Genomic DNA, 22,393 nt, shown 5'->3' with positions numbered 1-22,393 from the left:
ATAAATGCAAAATACAGCTGCATCCACTATAGGCTATGAATTAATCAATCTTAACTTTTATTAAGATCATAAAAATCTTTAGATTGTATTATTCTGTATTTTCATGTAGAATATGATGGAAAGACAACATCATAAACAACAATAAAGTTTATCTGAATGATCTTCACTGGTTGGATAAACATCAAGTGATAATAAAGATAATAGATGATATAAAGTATTTACATATGTAGTTAAAATAAATGAGTGTTATAACAGCAGGTGTTTCCTGTGTGTCAGAGCAAAACTTCTTCAAAAATCTCCACACTTCACTGAATCTACAAGAAGAGAAACTTCAACACTGCCTGATGAACTTTAATGACTTTATTCATCTTAATTCTCAATAATATTCAAGATATTTACACCCAAAACTTTTTCATGATGTTTTCATTGTAACTAAACTTCTTTTGAATAATTCAATAAATTAAAAATCTTTCATGAACTCTTTATAGTTTCTTTTCTGATCATGAGACTTCATTTGAAATTCAGTTCTGTTAACTACAGTTTACTCTTCTCTTATTCATTCATTTAAAAATGCAAGAAACAGATAAGCAATATATTAATGATAGAGATTTCTGTATATTCACACTGAAATGGTTAATTCTTTCTTTTAGGCTTAAGTCATTAATATTTCACAATTTTATCAGTTTCCCCCAAAATCAATAAGATTAAAATAACAGTTTGTTTGATTATCATGAAGTTTATTCAAATTTATTAAGAATCGAAATAAAAATTACAATAAAATCAAAAGCTGAAATGTTTGCAGTAATTAAATCTCATACTTAAACATTTAATTGTTTTTATAATCTTTATTTATTGCAGGAAATATTAATAAATGCTTTTATGAAAACAAACACACAATAATCTTTGCATTTATTAATTGCATTGAGATTTCTTGATCTTTGTGTTTGTGATCTTTCCAGCAGCAGTCACTTTACATGTGAGATCTTTGTCTTTCTCCCACTCTGATCTCTCGATGGTTAAATAACTGCTCAACTTGAATTTCTCATTCGGCTGCTGTTCAGCAGATCCGGTGAAGACGCCATCAGTAACTGAGTTTCCATTCACAAACCAACTCACATCAGCAAATCCCACAGACATGTCATTGATCAAACACACCAGAGTCACTTTACTGGAGCTCACATCTTCAATGGATGGAGGGAAAATCTTCACAACAGGAGGAGAAACACCTGAATCTACACAACACAAATCATGAAGAAAGATGAAGAAATAAATGCAATTTATCACAGAATAAGAAGTGTTTAAGCTGTTTAACATTTTACTGTATATTTCACAACATTAGAGTCTCTAAAGATTAAAGATCAAGTTTAATTGATAAATTTACTACTATAATCTGAAAACAATATTTAATAACTGCGTTTGAAAGCCTCAAAATGTTTGTAATGAAAAAGCGTAAATTTAAGTAAATCCATCTCAATCCAAATTTATTATTGATCTTGTACTTGACTTATTTAAACAGGTAAGTTTGTTTTGTAAAGGTTTATTTCTAAAGAACTGGAACTGTAAATTAATGCAATCATAATTTTTGTTATTAACATTGATGTTTAACAGTTGATTAAGTTGAACAAAACTTTAACTATCATTGAACACTGCGTTGAAAAAAAATGCAGTACGAAGTTAAAACAACTTGGTCAATTCAACCTACTTTTCTAAGTTCTGGCTTAAAATGTTGACATAATTTATAAATTCAAGTTAAAATTTAAGTTAAATTAACATAAAAATATGTATTGATTTGACAAAAATGCTGTCATATTTTACAGTGTCCCTAAATGTAAAGCAGATAAATTTGTGTGCTGTTAAAAAACACCTTTAAGTTACAAAAATACATGAATACTGGATTTATAAAGCATAAATTCAGGTAAAAATGCACATGAAGGCTTTTTAAGTGTTGAATAAGCAGTAAAATGTTACTCCAAAAATGTATTTCACCAAAAACAGATAAAAATTACTTTATTTTATGAAAATGTGTCTACATCTATTTAAATACATATAAACACAGTTTAGTATGTGAGTAGAAAGATGACTTACCGGTCACAATGAGTTTTGTTCCTTGTCCGAATACCACAGTGATAGATTTCAGATCTTCAGTCGTACAAAAACCTCCTCAGTCTCTGATGTGATACAAACAGAAGTGAAACAGTCACTCAACTTCAACTCATCTCTGTCTCCTTTAGTTATTTTATATTATTTTAACATACTTGTGATTTAAACACTTGTTTTATAATCATTGAAACTCAACACAAACTGTTGACATTATTTACATTATTTATAATCCAGAGTCACATCAGTAAACTTCTTCAGTGAGTTTATTATAAATCAACAACGCTATAAAGAAACAGTGATTTGGATTTAAAGTCATGAATTCACTTTTTATATTATTGCGATTTGATTTTTGTTTATGATTTCCTTATTTTTCCAGTCAACCTTCACATATTTCCAATAATAGCCTATTGTTAAATAATCATCTGTAATATTTAATAAAAGTATATAAAACAAAAAAACAGCTTTAAATAATACTGATGCTTTCTAAATAATATTTTATTCAAGTGTTTTGAACAGTAATAATAATGTCATTCAGCTCTCAGAAGTGACTGTGAACAGTGAGGAGGTTTTTGTCATGATGTGAATCACTGTGATACGCCCTCATTAGAGCTGTCCCATGTTGCACAGTAATACACAGCTGAATCTCTCACATCTACATTATTGATGATCAGCTGATAGTCAATCTTTGACTGAGCTTTAGATGTAAAACGGCTGGATGAAAAACTGTCACCATACAGGTCAGGAGAGCTAGCACCATGATGGTATCTCAACACAAACTGAGGAGCTGCATTTGGAAGCTGTTTATACCAAGAAACATGGGCATAATCCACTGCTACATTACAGTCCATAGTCACAGATTTTCCTTTTTCTTCTGTCAGTACTGAGGGTTTTTGTGTTAGAACTTTAGCTGAACTGACACCTGAAATAACAAATGAGAAAATCCTTCATTTCATGTCCATGACATCAATATGTTAAGAGTGAAATGTGTAACTTACATGAGAGAAGAGTGAAGAGATTGATGAATATTATCAGCATCTTGTCTGTGTTTGTGGAGCTGTTTGAGTTTAGTGAAGACATGAAGACAATTTGATTCTCATATAGAGATTTTGAGGAAGAAAAACTCTGAAAGAAGGAAGTTCATTAAAATTCAGCCAATCACCTTCACTTCCTACTAGAGAGCAAAAGAGTTTCATCAGTCTGCCTGCAAAAATCAATCTTCAAATAAATGTTATGTAAAATATCAAATGCTGCTCCTCCCACAAACTCAATCTAGTGTATAATCTCTCACTGATCTCTGAGAACAGACCGATCTGCATCTACAAACATGCTCATCAAACTCTTCCTTCTCTTCACTGCTTGGATTTGTATGAACCTCCTGATGTTGAGATTTTTGCATGTGTTTCAGGTCATTGTAATTAAAGTCTTTAACTGTGTTTGTGTTTTCAGGTGTCGGTGGTGTCATTGTAGTGACGCAAAATCCTGCAGTTCTCACAGTAAATAAAGGACAGACGGCAACACTGGACTGTAATCTGGACACTGTTACTGATAGTGCTGCTCGATGGTATAAACAGACTACTGGAGCTGTGCCACACTTTGTCTTGTTTTTTATCATCCAAACAGTTCTCCTACCTATGGATCTGGTTTCTCTGCTCCTAAATTCACATCAACACATTCATCTAAATCAGATTATACAGGGAGCGCCAGTCATGCAGTGGAGTACTTTGATGTATGTGATGGAGCGTTGTCTTGCATAAAAAAGTCTGGTAACACTTTATTTTACGACCCGCAAAATACCGCGTAATTAAACCGAATTTACAGCGTACCTATTTGTAACAACAGGGTAGGTAACCTGTAGGTATAAGGGAATAATATTTTAAGTTTGGGGTAATAAGGGGGTAATAATATGAAGAATTATAAATTATTTATACTCTAAGTATTTTATAACAACAGGGTACCTATTGTAATATTACGTGGTATGTATGACTTAGTCAAGTCTATGGGGAAATTATGTTTTATTTATTTTTTATTGTGAATTTTTCATATTGACTACTGAATGTTGTATACAGTCAATGTCTACGAGCCACATCGGCAAATAAATATAACAGCATATCACTTTTATTTTAGTAGCCTATATTACTTGCTTTTAATAACAAAAGTCCAGCTGATTTAATGTGGTTATCTTTTTTTTAAGGTAAGTACAATAAAAATAGCAACTTATTCCCTATTTACCAGGAAACTCCTACATTTGCGGACATATTTGAAGTGGTGCTTTGCAATTTATTTACTGTAAACACAAGTATTTTAGCCAAATATAATTTATGCAATGGCAAACCAGAATGAAACAACAGCAGATATCAGCTCCCGCTAAAGCAAAAGACGACTACATGCGTAGGCTACTGCGCAGGTGTAGAGCGCGCACCCGTCTGCAGGAGGTTTGCTGGAACGCGATCCTGAGGTGAAATTTCTTTAAGAGGTTTTAAAAACGTTCTACAGTGTGGAGTACGGCTGCGAGTGATGTCAGCAGGATCCGCATGTTGGATAAGGTGACTGGTTTTGTTAATACATGACTCACGCATTTCAAACAATGTTTTTCAAGAAAGTTGCTAGCTAACGGTAGCAGGTTAGCTAGCACATAAGTAAGCCTAAAATTTATAAATAACTGGCTTAGAAAACTCTGTTTCTGTCAAGGCACAGTGAAGAAACATTTACTGAAGGCTTTTATTTATGTTTTTTATGCAGAACAGCATTTGTGAGACGACATCAACTCATCATCCGAGTGGACAAGAACACCAACAGAGGAAGCCAAGCCGCAAAAACAATGAAAAATTGTCATGACTTTTTATTTTAAATAAAAGTTATGTGATAATTAACATTAAGTGTTGGCTTAATTATAGTGTTTTAAAGATGTTTTGAAATAAGTTGTTTTAAAATAAAAATAACAATATTCTGTATGTTTATGGTATTTACCCTATAACAAGAGGTGAACAAAGCACCACTTTAGTTTACAGCCCGCAAATATGTGAGTTACCTGGTACATACACCCAGTGCCGCTGCTAGCCATTTTTGTGCCCTAAGCATAATTCCTTTTTAATGCCCCCCACCCCGACCCTGAGTTTGTTTTTGCCAGTTTAATTGTTTTATTGCCAAACATATATCATAATAGCAGAAAGTAAAATCTTTACAGCTTTAGCCAACACACATTACACATTTGAAAGTGCAAACTTTTATAAAATAGCAAAATAGAAAAAATTACCAAACTTACATTATCAAAATAATCCAGACATGTTTTTCCCATGCACAATGTCACTTTAAATAAATTACATTAAATAAACATCAATAAGTAAACAAGAACACTCAATATTCTTAAATAAAACAATGATTCAGAGAACTAAGTGTCACAGTAATGTTTGCTTCATATCATATAATGACGTTTTATATTTATATATATTTAACAGTCAGGAATTGTTAGCCTAGCATGTGCACTGACTGCTAACGTTAACTTTTACTGAGAAAGTATTAGCCACCATCACGTCAAAATAAACCACAAAATAAACTACTGCCCAATATCTAAAGAAACGTAGTAAAGAAAGTAACAGCTGCGTCAGTTATTTGTAAAATGCATATGCATAGGTAATGTTTTACAGTAATGTTTCTCAATTTAGCTTGCACTGAGATTATAAATTATAACAACATAGTTTGTCATCACAGCAAGTTCGAGGCGCATTACGATTAGCAGCAGCTGCAGCCCATGCGCATTTCCCTTATTTAGGAATGATTAAACATGATGGACTTACCTGCAAGTGATGCACGGGCATCATCCCGCAGTTTCTTCTTTTTTTATTTTTTCCGATCCTGACTCCTGCTGTGTTTTCGGGGCCATTTCCAAAAGTTGCCTACTTGTCCGTTTCTCAATCCGAAGGCTGCATCCTGCGCGAGGTCGCATATGCAGGCTGCATACGTCATCAAGCCTGGTTTATTTCAGGTAACTGAACATTACATTAGCAAGTCATAAGCATATTACAACAATTTAAGATTAACTAAGAATAATAGTCAACTTTATAATCGTTAATATTACCAAATAAGAACGTTTGATGACGTATGCGCTTAGATATGTGACCTCTGCAGGCTGCAGCCTTCGGATTGAGCAACGGCCTCTGTCAAACTTAGTCAGGCGCCCGCGCGATCAACCGGCACGGACCATCAAAGGCTGGGGGGCATACTTTCTAGACTAGAGCAATTAAATTATCTCGTTCCCCCTTTTTTTTTGTAACATATATACATGGATAAAAAGTGCCTAATAATATTTCTATAGGGTAATGAAATAATTTCAGCATTATATTTTTTTTTTCATTAGGCTATTATTTTTGGTGCCCTCTCAGCACGTGGTGCCCCACGCACAGCGCGTGATGCGCGTTATGGGAGCGGCGGGGCTGCATACAACGAACAATCGGGGAATAAGCCCCACTTTAATTTACAGCCCGCAAATATAAGAGTTACCTTGTAACTCCTGTATACCTATACAGATCAAAGAGGTACAAGTTGCTATTATTTTTATTGTGTGTTATATTTTATTTGCCGACGTGGCTTGTAGACATCAACTGTAGGCTATACAAAACACTTCATCAGGTAAGTAGCAAATATGAAAAAAAAAAACATATTACACATAGACCATATTACCCATAGACGTAAGTCATACATACCACGTAATATTACAATAGGTACCCTGTAGTTATGAAATACTTAGAGAATAATTTTCCATATATTCTTACCCCTTATTACCCCAAACTTAAAATATTGTTCCCTTATAACTACAACTACGTACTGTAGAGGTACTCTGTTGTTACAAATAGGTACGCTGTAAATTCGGTTTAATTACGCGGTAGTTTGCGGGTCGTAAAATAAAGTGTTACCAAAAGTCTTCTTGAAAGATGCAGATTTTTCCTGTACCACTGCTTGAAGAAAGTGTCTTCTACATTCCAGGCAGGCAGGCACAGACAAGTATTATTAAAGATGAGCTTGTTGGACCTTTTTGGGTTAAAAAATGGAAATAAAAAACAACTCTCAGACCTACTGTCAATTTTAGAAGACACTTTCTTCAAGCAGTGGTACAGGAAAAAATCTGCATCTTTCAATAAGACTTTTTTATGCAAGACAACGCTTCATCACATGCATGACTGGCCAGTAAAGGCCTTAGAGATGAAAAACTAATGACATGGCCCCCTTCTTCACCTGACTTAAACCCTATTGAGAACTTTTGAGCCCTTCTTAAGCAGGACATTTACAGTGAAGGTAAACCGTACACCTCTCTGAACAGTGTCTGGGAGGCTGGTTGAGTCTGCACAAAATGTTGATTCAGACCAGATCAAGAAACTGACTGAATCCGTGAATGGAAGGCTTTTGACTGTTATCGAAAAGAAGGGTGGCTATATTGGTCACTGAGTTTATATATTTTTTTATTTTTTATTGTTTTATTATTTTTTGTAAATGTAGAGTTTGTTTATTATTCTCACTTTAACAGGTGAAAAAAAACAAGTGAGATGGTAAAATCTTTGTTTTTCATTTAGTTGCCTAATAATTCTGCACACTAATAGTTGCCTAATAATGATGTACATAGAAATATTCTCTTAAGACAGACAAAATTTCACTTTTACTACTTAAATGTTCAGGTTTGAGGGTTTGTTAACATTTTGAATTGACCAAGAGCACTGTAGTTGTACAACAACAAAAGTAATCCTCAAAAATACAACTTGCCTAATAATTCTGCACTCCCTGTAGTTTAATCATCAATAATGTAGATGTGAGAGATTCAGCTGTGTATTATTGTCAGACATGGGACGGCTCTACTAATGAGGGCGTATCACAGTGATTCACATCATGACAAAATCCTCCTCACTGTTCACAGTCACTTCTGCTTTTAGCATTAGCACAGACAGAGTTTGCTGCATTGGCTAAAAGTATTTTTACAAAACAAATAATATTCGAAAACAAATATATACATTTATGTACATTTTAAAACATTACTTTGTAAACAATTGTTAATCTGGTCATAATATTTTTATTTATCAAAACGTGGTGCTCGGAAAAGTCACTTTTAATCCTGCCGTCCAATCATAATGGAGCAGAGGCAAAACCAATACTACACGACCAACAAGAACATCCTACCTTTACTCCAGAACAACAACATAAAAATTAATGTAGATGGTCAATTATATAACAGCCTGTGTTACCACAATAATATGCATTGATTTAACAAATGATCTGCATAATCAGATACTTATAAGACAGTAGTTGTTTTCATCGACAATACAATGTTTGTATTATAGCAACCAAAACACATCAACGCTTCCAAAGAGCCCTCCATTGATTGTTGTTAAAACGACAGCAAGAGTGTTCAGCTGCCCGAAAACCTTTAGTGAAGTCTGTGATTTTTCCCCAAGATTGTATTATTATAAATGTCAGTAGTTGTAACGGGGGAGCATTCGTCAAACTTTTATGACCCCCTCCCCCACCCGGTGACAGTTGCTGTCTGACAGGTCGTTTTTATGACCCTTTGACAGGGGGTCGGGGCCCATCAATCAAAATCTGTACAAGTTGTCAACTTTAGACAGAGAGTATTTAATGGATTTATTGCCGGTCATTTAGAGTGATTGTTTTTCCTGAGTGTGTTTTATGTCACGCGTATGCTGTCATTAAACATGACGGCTCGTGTTTGTGACATTTGCTGTCTATCACCCCTCCCTTTTCGACCCGTGCGAGTCTCACCACTGCGTGTCACACTGCTGGGTGTTTGTGTGGGGGTCGTGTGATGTAATCTTTGAAAGTTTATGACCGAGCCTTTATTGGGGAGCGACAAGAGATCTCCGTGATCAGTTTGGATGGAGCAGAGCTGTTATACTCAAGTCTATTGGTATGTATGTGTTTCGCTGTGTTCGTTCCAGTATTTTGTCTGCTTTATTTAAAAACTAAAAATTCGATCTCTGGTATTGCAGCGAAATTGTCTAAACTGGTATTAGCTATTCCTGGTAAATCGCGGAGAAGAGTGGCATGACCAAAAAAGTCAGCCCGAGACTAGAACCACTAGCAGCGTAACAAGGAAATCTTGGAACAAAAGAGACGCCGAGTGGATCGTGTTGTGCGGTGTGTATTTATATAATCCTGTTACAATAGATTTAAACAAACTGGTTTGTTTTAATATTTTCTAATATTATGTGTTATCTGTTTTAAAGGTTTGGATATCAGCTGCAAAGCGAACGTTGTGTGTACTATTGCAAAATAGCGGATATCCACGGTACGTTTATATTGCATAAGAAAAAAGTTGTTTTATTTAGATATTTGTCCTAATAACTTGTTTTTATCTGTTTACAGGTTAGGATACAGACCACAACACTTTGGACGTATCTTTAAAAAAGAGAAAAATCAGAGACTTTTTGGATTTGTCTGTGACATTTTAAACATTTTGTGACATATTGGATTTAAAACATTTCGGATATTGGATACCTGTGTCTGATTTGTCCACAGAGCTGGTCGCTTTTTAAAATCACAAGGGTAAGTGTCTAAATACATTTATTTTTTTCATCGTTTATATAATCCGTTTTTATACTCATTTTGGCTTAGAGTTTTTTCATTGTTTTAAATATATTGTTTTACTGTTGTTTTAAACTTGCTTTCTTAATACCTTTTATTTTTCATCGTTTATATAATCCGTTTTTATACGCATTTTGGCTTAGAGTTTTTTCATTTGTTTTAAATATATTGTTTTACTGATATTTTAAACTTGTGTTCTTGTTATATTTTTGGTTTAGTTTTCATCGCTCATATAATCCGTTTTTATACTCATTTTGGTTTAGAGTTTTTCATTGATTTAACTATATTGTTTGTTTTTTGGTTTAGTTTTATTGTGTTTACATTGTTTGATTATTTGTATATTTTGGGGTTTCGCGGTGTTTCCGAATATTGTGTTAGAAATGGCCCAAAAACGTAATTCGGACTCTGGTTGTAGTCATGCGAATAAAATTATAAGGCGCAATGAACCCCCGCTTGGTATATTTGATTACGAATTGGAAATGCAAATACTGATAGAAACTGTCAGAGCCATGAATGGAAATCAACGTAATTCAGCTGAATTCGCAGAATTGATAAGTATGCTCGATCCCCTTTCACAGCCCCCTCCAGAGCCGAGTATGGTCTTAGATCCTGATGTTTTAAATATGCATCAAGTTTTTGAGGTTCCAGAAGCTGGATTTATCAATAATCAAATTGAACCAGAGGCTCCAGTCGTTGATCTAAACGACGGGGCATCCGAGAATTTACATGTTCAACCAACACAGTCTCACACCCATGGCGTCAATATTTGACGACACTTGACCATGCGTCAATATGTTGACGCGGAGGGTATACCTTTCGCGTCACTTTTTGACGAACTGGGGACTTCAATACTATTAGGTACGCGAAATTAAACAGTTGTCAACTGACATTGGGGTTAGGGATAGGTTTGGGTAGGGATGTCATTATGTAAATCTAACCCTAAACCGACGCGAAAATGGTAGAAAATGGTAAGAAAATAGGAAAGAGAATTTCGCGTACCTGATAGTATTGAAGTCCCCAGTTCGTCAAAAAGTGACGCGAAAGGTATACCCTCCGCGTCAACATATTGACGCATGGTCAAGTGTCGTCAAATATTGACGCCATGGGTCGGCCGACCCCCACCACAATTCTGAAATGGCTGATATGGGTCTAACGTCCGAAGACGTTGAGAGGCTTGTGAGAGACGGGGGTGAATTTAATGGTTATACCGTCGTTCCTCGTACAAGATTTAACAGTGTGGAAATACTTAGGAGTTTAAATCTGAGGGCAGTAGCTTCTACAGATATGGCATCGTACGTGCTATTTTTGGATGGTGTTCTGAATGAAATAGTCTCTCTATCTAGAATATTAGGTGGTGATGGGGGTATTATAAATGTTTTATTACGCGGAGAGTCATTAATGTCGGATATAAATGCGATGCTTACGCCCGCCAACGATTATAGCGTCTCCGCGCTGTCAGACCAGCTTGAAAGAGTCATGCAAAGCAACAGGGCCGTGCGCGTTGATGACAATCTGCTGTTAAACGTGTCTATTGTCAGAAGCAAAAACGGCGGTGGTGGTGCTCGCAGAAAATTCCGCGATCTAGCACACAATGAGGTTATAAAAAGAAATAGAATGAATCTTTTTTGCCCTACAAATATGTCCGACAAGCTATGCTTCGCACTTTGTCTGGCACACTTTTTGAACCCCCAAAAAACAGACCCCGAATTAATACCCATAGCTGCTGACATTCAAAAGAAGGCTGGATTTTCAATCCAAGACATGATACGGTTTAATGACGTCGCATTGTTTGAGAGATTGTTAAACATCAAAATTGTAGTTTTCCACAGATCAAGCACGGGTGCTTTGGAAAAGTACATGACAAAAAATAAGCCCCACTACAAGACGGTCTTTCTCTATCTGTCAGATAGTCATTACTTCATGATAAAAAGATTGACAGCGTTTATTGGATGCGATTACGTCTGCGACTATTGCTACGCGGGGTTTTCTAATAAAAGAGATCATAAATGCAGATACGCATGTGACATATGCAATGCACCCGACTGTTACAAACACACGGCGAAGACGATACACTGTGCTGATTGTTTGAGGTATTGCAAATCAGAATATTGTTATGAAATGCATAAAAAACCTCCACTGAGTCACCAGTTTGCCCAGTGCGACGTGACCAAATACTGTCCAACATGTAATCGACGCTATTACATTAGCGGTAACAAACCAAAACCGCACAAATGCAAACCGGAGAAGTGTTTGCATTGTGGCATGGAGATGATACCCGATGCACCTCATCAATGTTTTATTCAGCCCTTAAGGCTCGAGACACCCAGTGAGAAGTACATCTTCTATGATTTTGAGACGCGTTACGAGGGTGGGAAGCATGTTGCAAACTTTGTTTGCGCCATCACTTTTACGGGTGAAGAATTCACCGCAGAGGGCTCCGACTGCGTCGCACAACTCGTGCAAAGATTCAGTGTAGCAAACCTCACTACATTTTAATAACAGCTGATTGAGGCGGCCAAATATGGACCAGATTCCGGTTAGAGAATCAGGAGAGGAGGAAAGTCTTTAGAATGAGACATTTATTGATGGTCCAACATCTGTGTATGCTGCTCATATCAATGTAATGTAATGTAATGGTCTACAAAGAAACAAAGAACATAATTACAAATAATAACCATTCTCAGATTAATATTACCTAACAAAATATAAACCATAACACCAAATAGTATTATCAGTAGACATATATAAACACAAATATATTTAACAGAAATGTTCCTGAGACAATATGCTCAACAATACCATTAAAGGACACGTAATGGGTGCTTATAGTATAAATTAAATAACTAAACATGTTTGTGACCGTAACATGTAGCGCTAGCATTACAATAATGACTTAGCAGAAACATCGCGGCAAAATTGCGGCCGCTAATAACCGATTATACTGATCAATATAAACATTACAATGGACATAATCTAAATATAACATAACATGTAATGTCATACAACTCTCTTCAACTTACTTGTATGATATGTACACATTACAGAACCTTAACAGCAGCATATATAAAGATTGACAGCCGTCTTTACCGGTGTGCAACACTGAAAAACGTTCCCTCTAGGAAACATCTAAAGAACATTAGTTCCCAGTTAGTACATTGACTTTCTGACACAGCCGCCCCCAATTATCTGTCAAGATAATTGAACACTCTAAGAAAGTCTGTTGGTGGAGCTCATGTCATTTTCCTCAAGGTGAGGCAGAGGGATTAATCGCACAACTGGGCGAGTATAAACTTTGTCCTTAACATTGACCCTGGCAATACGGATTCTACCATCAGCTCCAGGTAAGGTCTCTGTAACTGTTCCTACAGGCCAGAGTGAACGTGGAAGCGATGGGTCGACAACAAGTACGACTTGCCCTACTTTCAGTTCTATGCCATCTGTCTTCCACTTGGGACGTCCCTGCATACCTGGGAGGTATTGACGAATAAAGGCAGCCCAGAAACAATCAGCCAGCACCTGGCTATGACGCCATCTCCGTCTTCCAAGCAGGTTGTTAGGGTCATACAAAACCTGAGGTAGAGACGCATCTCGACGACCCATAAGTAGTAAGTTCGGAGTCACAGGGTCTACGTCAGCAATATCCGAGGATACGTAACCGAGTGGCTTGGAGTTCAAGATGCCTTCAACTTCTACCAGTAGGGTCTGAAGTACTGGTTCCGGCACGGACTGCTCTCGGAGGATCACACGTAGTGCTGCTTTAACTGATTTTATCTCGCGCTCCCAGGTACCCCCAAAGTGAGGAGCAATCGGTGGGTTATGGCGAAATCGGATTTTCTGCTCTGCTAGCTGTTCCTGTAGTGTTGCAGACATAGACTCAAAGGACTCCCTTAACTCCCGATCACCTCCAACGAAGTTGGTGCCATTGTCGCACAACAGTTCCATAGGCTTGCCACGGCGGGCTATGAAACGCCGCAGAGAGAGCAGAAAAGCATCACTGTCCATATGCTCCAATAGATCCAGATGCACACACCGTGTCGTTAGACATTTGTAGATAATCCCCCACCTTTTCTCTTGGCGGCGTCCAATTTTGACTGCGAATGGACCAAAGCAGTCTACACCAGTAGAATAAAAAGGTGGCTTGTACAGATTTAACCTGCAGGGGGGTAGATCCGCCAAACGTGGGGTTTGAGGCTTGGCCCGCCACAACTGACAGTCTCGACAAGTATGCTGGTGTTTACGAACTGCTTCTCGGCCTCGAAGTACCCAATACTGTCGGCGCAGTTCTGCTAGAACCCTTTCTGAGCCAGGGTGAAGGAGTCGTTGATCTGTCTCCTTTATCAGCAACTTAGTGATATGATGGCTAGGGTCTAACACAATTGGGTGTATGGCCTCTAAATCAAGTTCGCTAGCACGTCGTAGCCGTCCACCGACTCTAACAAGACCAGTGGCATCATCATATTCAGGGGCAAGTGAGCCTAAGCGACTGTTATGTGGAATAGGATGTCCAGCCTTCAAAGCTCTAACCTCAATAGGAAAGGAGTCTATTTGAGCTTGTGACAGAAGCAGCCTTTCCGCTTTAATATATTCGGAAGCCTCCATAGAAGAGTCAGTGTTGGTGCTAGCCGCCCCATGCAGGGATCTGACTGTGGCCTTAACGAGCTCTTGCCATGTGTGGAATTGGCTTGGATCTGAAGGAAGCGAACTATTAGGTGCTGAAACAGATCCCACAAAGACAGATTTCTTTAGTTCACTGCTGTCAGGTTCACATTCACATTTAGGCATTGATGGCCATTGGTCAGACGGCTGAACAAGGAAGGCTGGACCGGAGCTCCACTGATGTGGGCCTGCTAAGTCGGTAAGTGTAAGACCCCGTGTAATGTGGTCGGCAGGGTTGTTACGCGAATCCACGTACCTCCATTCAGCCATCTCTGTTAGAGTCTGGATCTCTGCGACGCGCGTTCCTACAAACACTTTGTAGTGGCAAGATTCGGATGTCAACCAGTACAACACAGTGGTAGAGTCAGACCAGAAAGTGACCTTATGGATGGGTAGGGTCAACTCTGTTTGGAGCACCTTCGCCAACTGTGCACCGGTAAGGGCAGCACACAGCTCCAAACGAGGCATAGACAGGCATTTTCGAGGTGCCACTCTAGACCTGGCTAAGACGAAGGTAAGAATAACTTGTCCTTGATGGTCTGTGGTGCGTAAGTATGCCACCGAACCGTATGCCCTTTCCGACGCATCACTAAAGACATGAAGCTCTCGGGTGACAGAAGGGTGGTCAGCTGAGACTGGGGTGTATGCTCGAGGGAACTGAAGCTTTGCAAGAGTTGGGAGTTCTCCTACCCAGGTAAGCCACTTCTCTCTCAAAGGTAATGGTTCTATGGGGTCGTCCCAACCGAGGTTGTGCTTCCAGAGGTCTTGGATAATAACCTTGGCCCTTGTAGTGAAAGGGGTAATGAACCCCAAAGGGTCATACTGACTGGCCAAAGTTTTATATATGTTCCTCATGGTAGGCTCAACAGTTTCCACAGAACGTAAATTGTACCCCAAGGTGTCACTTATGCAATTCCACCGCAGACCAAGAGTGAGTTCCTGAAGGTCAGTACTGCTTTGGGCTAACCAACGTTCGTTATTCGCTGACCTGGCTTCTGGAGGTAGGTGTTGGGTTACCGTTGGCACATTGCACGCCCACTGTCTAATCTCAAAGCCCCCTTCAGAAAGGAGTTGGCGCAACCCATCCACTATCTCTTTAGCTTCACTTGTCGATGGTACACTGTGAAGGCAGTTATCGACGTAGAATGAATGCTCCACAATATCCACTAAGTTGGCCATAGCATCTTTATGTGCTTGGACGTGATGTTGAAGGGCATGAATTGCGCAACAGGGGCTGCAGGTGGTGCCGAACGGAAGAACCTGCCACTCATATATATCAGGTTCTGCCTCCCTGCACATGTCTCTCCAAAGGAAACGCAATACGGATTTGTCCCCAGGCAGCAAACGGACTTGGTGGAACATACCTTTGATGTCCCCACTGATAGCAACGGTGTGTTGGCGAAATCTCAGGAGGACACCTAGTAAGGATGGTCCCAACGTTGGTCCTGGTAGCAGCTGTTCATTTAAGGACTGTCCCTGATGTTGGAAGGAGCAGTTGAAGACAATTCTGTCTTTACCATTGTGTTGCACCATGTGGTGCGGAATGAACCAAGACTCTGCACTTTGGTCTGCTTCCTCTGCAGTTATCTTAGACACATACCCGGCTGACTCCAACTTAGTGATCTCATTGCAGTAAACTTTAGCCTTCTCAGGATCCCGTGCCAGTCTGCGTTCAATACGGCGTAAACTAGGAAGAACAGCGGTTTTATCTGCATGGAGTAAGTTTAGGGGGGTTCGTCTCAGCAGTGGTGTAGCATAACGTTGCATACCATCCACTGTCACACTGATGGTAGCATTCTGCAGTAAAGTGTAAGCCTCTTTGTCCTGTTTGGACCTTGTAACCATCTTGGTATTGTATGGAAGAGTGTCAACTTGCCAGAGTCTTTCCACATGCTGGATCAGATCGTCACGATTTGGAACTGTCGTAATGTGAAGACACTGCTGACTTCCACGTGAGGGCTGCATGGGACTCATCGGGCCTTGGAGAGACCATCCTAACGGTGTATGAACAGCAATGGGTCCTCCTATGGGGCCTTTACAAATGGGCTGAACTGGTGTCAGGAGATGCGGCATGTCAGACCCGATAAGAAGCAGCGGTTTCACTTTGTCCATAGGAGGCAGGGGAAGGTCCTTTAGGTGTCGATAAGCCTTCTGGAGAGCAGCCACTGGGTAGTTGTGCTCTGCTAGACACAAACCGGTGGCAGTGAATGCATTATGTATAGCAAATTTCTTCATTGGCTTGGATACTGATGACACCTCAAAAGACACAGATGACCCGTTAAGTTCTGTGTGACACTGGTGAATTGTCTGCAATGGGAGCAATTCTGGAGTACCAGTTAACTTGAGCTGCTCCATTACTGGCTGAAGCACTATCGTTCTCTCAGACCCGTCATCAAGAACTGCGTGGGTTTCCATAGTTCGTCGACCATTGTGAAGAAGGACTTTGACTACTTTCAACATAACCTTGGGTGAACGGTTAGGACGGTCAAAGTATATTCTGGTTGGTGGCAGACTGACCATGAGCACGGCCCTGGAAGTATCATTGACAGAATCATGCAGAACGGTGAGATGTAACTCTTTACAAACACCACATGGACGCTTGAGGTTGCAGACCTCCACTGCATGATTTCGACCACACCTCCAGCAGCGCTTTCCCTCTTTAATCCAAGCGATAACTTGAGCTGCAGTAAGTTTCTTAAACTGTTCACAGGCATTTAGGTAATGGTCCCTACTATCACAATGAGGACAATATGGCATGGGCTTTGACTTTGAGCTAGACTTCTGTGTTGCAGCATCAGGACCCTTCGTACCTCTCTCACTGGTCAAGAGAACAGGTGTAAATCTCTCTTTTGGACGAGCGAAAGTCGTGGATTTAGCATAGGACTTGGGTGTGTCACAATGGAACAGTGCTGCAGCTCGGCTGGAAATTCGCTTCGCTTGGGATTTAATCTCGAGCCAAACAGCCAGATCTGGAAGTGTATAGGTTTTGTCTGTGCCTGTCTGGAGAATACCTTTGCTTAGACAGTATTCAACAAAGCCATCACGATAGGCAGGTGGCAACTTGCTGAGCAGACGATCCACATGAGAGCCACACATAAGCTCATAACCGTTCTGGCCTTCAAGAGTCCTCAGCATACCTACCATCGATTGTACCGATAAGGCAAAGGAATCAAAAGCATTAGCATCGCCCAGTCTTAGTGGTGGACTGTTCATGATAGCACCCAGCTCTGACTGCACAAGTTGTCTTGGCTGTCCATACTTGTCCTGAAGTGCCTGCAACGCAGCAGAGTATGGATGTGAATGATACATGTAGGCTTTAGCCAGCTGCTGAGCACTAGGAAGTTTCAAATGGCTTAATAAGACATGGTATTTGTACTGCTCACTAAGATAGCTGTGACTACTTAACAAATTGTCCAGTCCTAATTTTAACAAGGCGAAGTCACTCTCATTACCACTTTCAAATACTGGTAGCTTAGGTTGTGGAATGCCATAAGCAGAAGCAAACAGTAACTCTGTATCAGGGTATGCAGAATGTGCATAGGGAAGATGCGGCAATGAGGGTGGCTGAGTAAAGCTAGAATTAGGTGGCCTGACTGATGCCTGCTGGCTGGTAAATGGAGGTTGCAGCTGACGGGCATATGTAGTCACTGGAGGGGGAAATGTCTGCGGTATCACATATGGACGTGTAGACATCGGCAGTGCAGCAGTGGTAGACTGCTGTGGCACAGATGGCATGCTCATACTCAAGGAGTGTGCAGTAGTGGACATAACAGTGGCTACTGAGAGAGGTTGAGGTACCACATACGATGATGACATCACAGAGCGTAATGGCGCAGTTATGTTGGGAGTCTGAGATACTGCAGAGACTGACACTGATTGTGGTAAGTGAAGCACTGGAGGAAAGGAAACACTCACGGATTCAGTGGTAGGTAATGTCTGCTCCGGTGGTCTTAGTGACGGCTGCGAGTCATCATCCAGCAGTATCTGATCAGCTGAGGAAGGCTGCATAGCTGAAGTCATTACTGATGACTGAGGAAAGGGCTGCAAAGAGCTATGTGATGGACTCATGACTGGACTACTCTGATTGTATTGAGATGGAGGTAAAGGGCTGGCTGAGGAGCTTGAAGGCACCGGGGTGGCTGAACCAGAGTCTATAGAAAGCATAGAAGATACAAGCTTCGCTACCTCTAATTCAGTCTCTGCTTGTTGCAGTTTTCGTTGTCTCTCTAGGTGTTTGGACAAAGCCTCCTTAGCTGCTAGAGCCTCCTCCTGAACACGCTGAGCTTCCTTAGCTTGTGTCTGCAGCCGCTGATATTCCATGTCAGCGAGTGAGTCCTCCTGTATTTGCTGCTTAAGACTATCAAACTGTCTCTGTTTAATCTTCTCCTCCAAAACGGCGGTCTGGACACTTGAGAGTTCTGGTGGAAGATAAACGCCAGTGGAGGTAATAGAACGCCTACTGGTCCGGGAATGAGAGCTGTTACCGCTATGAGACGTTTTCCTCGAGCTGCTTCTAGGTTGACTGGAACCTGGCAATGAAGCTTTAGGAGGATGGTCTGCTGCTGGTGGGTAATCAACCTCATAATCGGCCAGGTGAGACGGCAAATTAGTCTTACGGCGAGGTCTATGCATTGTCTCTGTGTCACTTACTGTTGGGTCCATACTGGTTTGATGTTGCTCTCAATCCGGCTCGAAGGACCAAATTAATGTAGCAAACCTCACTACATTTTAATAACAGCTGATTGAGGCGGCCAAATATGGACCAGATTCCGGTTAGAGAATCAGGAGAGGAGGAAAGTCTTTAGAATGAGACATTTATTGATGGTCCAACATCTGTGTATGCTGCTCATATCAATGTAATGTAATGTAATGGTCTACAAAGAAACAAAGAACATAATTACAAATAATAACCATTCTCAGATTAATATTACCTAACAAAATATAAACCATAACACCAAATAGTATTATCAGTAGACATATATAAACACAAATATATTTAACAGAAATGTTCCTGAGACAATATGCTCAACAATACCATTAAAGGACACGTAATGGGTGCTTATAGTATAAATTAAATAACTAAACATGTTTGTGACCGTAACATGTAGCGCTAGCATTACAATAATGACTTAGCAGAAACATCGCGGCAAAATTGCGGCCGCTAATAACCGATTATACTGATCAATATAAACATTACAATGGACATAATCTAAATATAACATAACATGTAATGTCATACAACTCTCTTCAACTTACTTGTATGATATGTACACATTACAGAACCTTAACAGCAGCATATATAAAGATTGACAGCCGTCTTTACCGGTGTGCAACACTGAAAAACGTTCCCTCTAGGAAACATCTAAAGAACATTAGTTCCCAGTTAGTACATTGACTTTCTGACATTCAGACACCCTACACTCTAAAAAATTGTGCCGTTAAATAACAGTAATCAACTGGCAGCTTGGTTGCCAGCAAGATAATGTTATTTTACGGTTCTGCCTCTGTTAAAATACAGTTCTACTTCCGTTAATTTACAACTCTCCTATTTTAACAGTATGTTAATGTTATAATGCCCTGAAAGCAACTCATTTCATTTAGGAAACCAATTGCCTGATCCATTCAAGTTTATAAATATACACTAGTCAACATTCGAAGTGGATCAAAACCATTCAAAAAAGTTGACATAAAACCAATCCCTAATACCCATTCTTGTCTCTGGACAACTTTGATAAACTTTTTTGATCCACTTCAAATGTTGACTAGTATATATATTTACATGGTGGTGTTAGTATTGTGAACTTAATTAATTTGAGTCTATTGAACACAAATATTACTTCTAAAATTGAACTGCAAACACTTAAACTTTCACACAAATCTCATGTAGTTCACCATAAGCAAACTACAAAGTTACTGCTTTAAAATAAAACAACAGGCAGCATAACATCAATGATCTACTGCCCATCCTTGACCTAAACAACCACACTACTCTTCAGCACAATGGTAACCCAAAAACTGAGTCAAATCCTAACAAAACAAAACATTAAACACTAAGAGATCTCTCACATTATCATCTTGTGTAAATCCCCTGATCAGTTTTTAAGTTCACATGATTTAAAAAACAAAATACAAGGACTTTTCTCTAATGTCTGTGTGAAATTAACATATTTCTGTATGCAAATTTGACTGTTAGGTTTTCTGTTTTTTAACAGCACATTCTGTTAAATAACAGTAATCAACTGGCAGCTTGGTTGCCAGCAAGATAATGTTTTTTTACGGTCTCCTTCGGACTGTTAAAAAACATTAGCATTCTGTGTTTTTATATCTTACACATTTAACCCTTTAAACCCCATCGCAAAATCCTTGGTGTCAAAAGAACACTGCTTAATGTGTCCACACTACAAAGAGTAAAATAAACAGAGCCAATGTTGAAGTTAATGAGATAATGAAGTGATGATTGAGTTAATGATGAACAGCTGCTGTTAACAAACACAATCACTGAATGAAAGATGAACAAGAACCGAATTAAAAAGAAAACAAGCAGAAACTCAACTTACAGACTTAGAAGAGACTCAGACTTACTCAGATTTTCTAAGATCTCACAAGAAGATCATCAAACAACTCCACAAACAGCATTACCATCTTCACTTATTACAAACCAGTTAGATTTTATTTTATATGTACATTAGCTCTTACTGAGAAATAAATCATACGGTGTGGTTTCCTAAACAGGTATTATCTTAAACCAGGAATAGTTTAATTAGGAAATTTAACAAGTTTTAACAAACATGCCTAACTAAAAACATTACTTGTGCATTTTCAGGCGAAACAAAGGGCACTGATGTATTTTAAAATATGTCAGTGCAAGTTGTTTGGAGTTTGGACAGCTCTAGTCTAATAGTCTAATCCCTAAATAATAGTTACCATTCTCGTGATCAGTGTTTACTTTAGTAGGACTCTTGATCCTTGGGTTTGCCCTTTGGTGTTATATTTGTTCATGCTTATCAATGTGATTTGAAAGACATTGAATATGGCAAAAAAAGTATAAATAAAGTATTATCACTAACTAATGACTGTTATGGTGTAAGTCTCATGAGTCAAAAGTAATTTACTGATGTATACAGAAGCTCATAACTGATTAGATGGGTGGCAACCCCTTATAGTAGTCTTTAAATTTGACAGAAACTGAGTGTTGAGGTAGTCAGAGGAATCTTAAAAACATTGGGATTAAATGAAATTAAAAAACACGAGCAAACTACACACACAGACATCAAGAATCAGGCTATGAATCTCAACAATGGTGACTATCAAATGAAAAGCTTCATGCTGCAATGCATGCTGGGTCTCAGCATAGTACAAAACTCATTAGGCCGATGAACTGTTTTTCCATTTTCTTTTGTCACCCTAGTTGAGAATCGTAGGCTGATTCTTGATGTCTGTGAGTGTCATCTGAAGACTGGTTTAAGTTTGCAAAAATACATTTGTAGGCAACTCTGTCAAGCTATCAGATTACTGTTATACTAATAATTCATGTAATGATTCTGATTCAAATATGTAAATACTTATTCATAAACATTCCTAAGAACTACTAATTTTTATGATTAAGCTTCATAAGGCTGGTAAGACAAACTACTGATCAATAATCAGACATCCAACCTCACAAGAGTCTATCATCTCTTGGTTTTCTTTGCCATAACAAACATGCATCATAAAGACACAGTTATAGCAACCAGACTGTAAACCAAGTCAAGAGCCCAACTAATGAAAACAGTGATCACCATAATGGTGACTTTAAAGAAAATGCTTGTAAAGTCTAGTAAACACCTGTTTGTTCTCAGTAAGAACTGTTGTAAATGTATAACAGAAATAAAGTCAAAGTGGTTTATAAGTGAAGATGGTAATGGTGTTTGTGGAAATGTTTAATTCTCCTCTGGTGATATATGGAGAGATTTAATGTGTTGTGTTATTTTCAGTTGATGTTCATCTAAGTCTTTGTGTCTGTAAGTGTTTCTGCTCATCTCATCTCTTCTCTTTTTTTATTTATCTTTTCTTC

At 38.8% G+C, this 22,393-nt stretch overlaps 2 protein-coding genes across 3 annotated transcripts in view; both read right to left on the bottom strand.

Annotated features, from left to right (window-relative positions):
• Positions 1-345: 345 nt before the first annotated feature.
• Positions 346-22,393, bottom strand: part of LOC135744790 (immunoglobulin lambda-1 light chain-like) — a 42,582-nt gene continuing 20,534 nt past the window's right edge. Inside the window, exons 1-4 of one of the 2 annotated variants that reach the window (XM_073814074.1) lie at positions 3,096-3,177; positions 2,697-3,019; positions 2,086-2,119; positions 346-1,232 (exon numbers count right to left, since the gene is read on the bottom strand). In XM_073814074.1, the coding sequence (XP_073670175.1) occupies positions 913-1,232; positions 2,086-2,119; positions 2,697-3,019; positions 3,096-3,177 (759 nt within the window). In that variant the 3' untranslated portion in view covers positions 346-912. Of the gene's footprint in view, positions 1,233-2,085; positions 2,120-2,696; positions 3,020-3,095; positions 3,178-22,393 lie in introns of those variants that run through there. The other variant, XM_073814075.1, reaches the window with a different exon arrangement.
• On the bottom strand, positions 12,162-15,306 carry LOC135744789 (uncharacterized). The gene is made up of 2 exons (XM_065263128.1): positions 12,705-15,306; positions 12,162-12,322 (listed from the first exon to the last, which is right to left on the bottom strand). The coding sequence occupies exon 1, from the start codon at positions 15,193-15,195 to the stop codon at positions 12,892-12,894; it is 2,304 nt and encodes a 767-aa protein (XP_065119200.1). The 5' UTR covers positions 15,196-15,306; the 3' UTR covers positions 12,162-12,322; positions 12,705-12,891.

Source organism: Paramisgurnus dabryanus, chromosome 3 (assembly GCF_030506205.2).
Source record: "Paramisgurnus dabryanus chromosome 3, PD_genome_1.1, whole genome shotgun sequence".
In the NCBI taxonomy this organism is placed as follows: domain Eukaryota; kingdom Metazoa; phylum Chordata; class Actinopteri; order Cypriniformes; family Cobitidae; genus Paramisgurnus; species Paramisgurnus dabryanus.
Note: the sequence above shows the minus strand (reverse complement) of the source record. Positions and strands in the feature narration are given on the sequence as shown.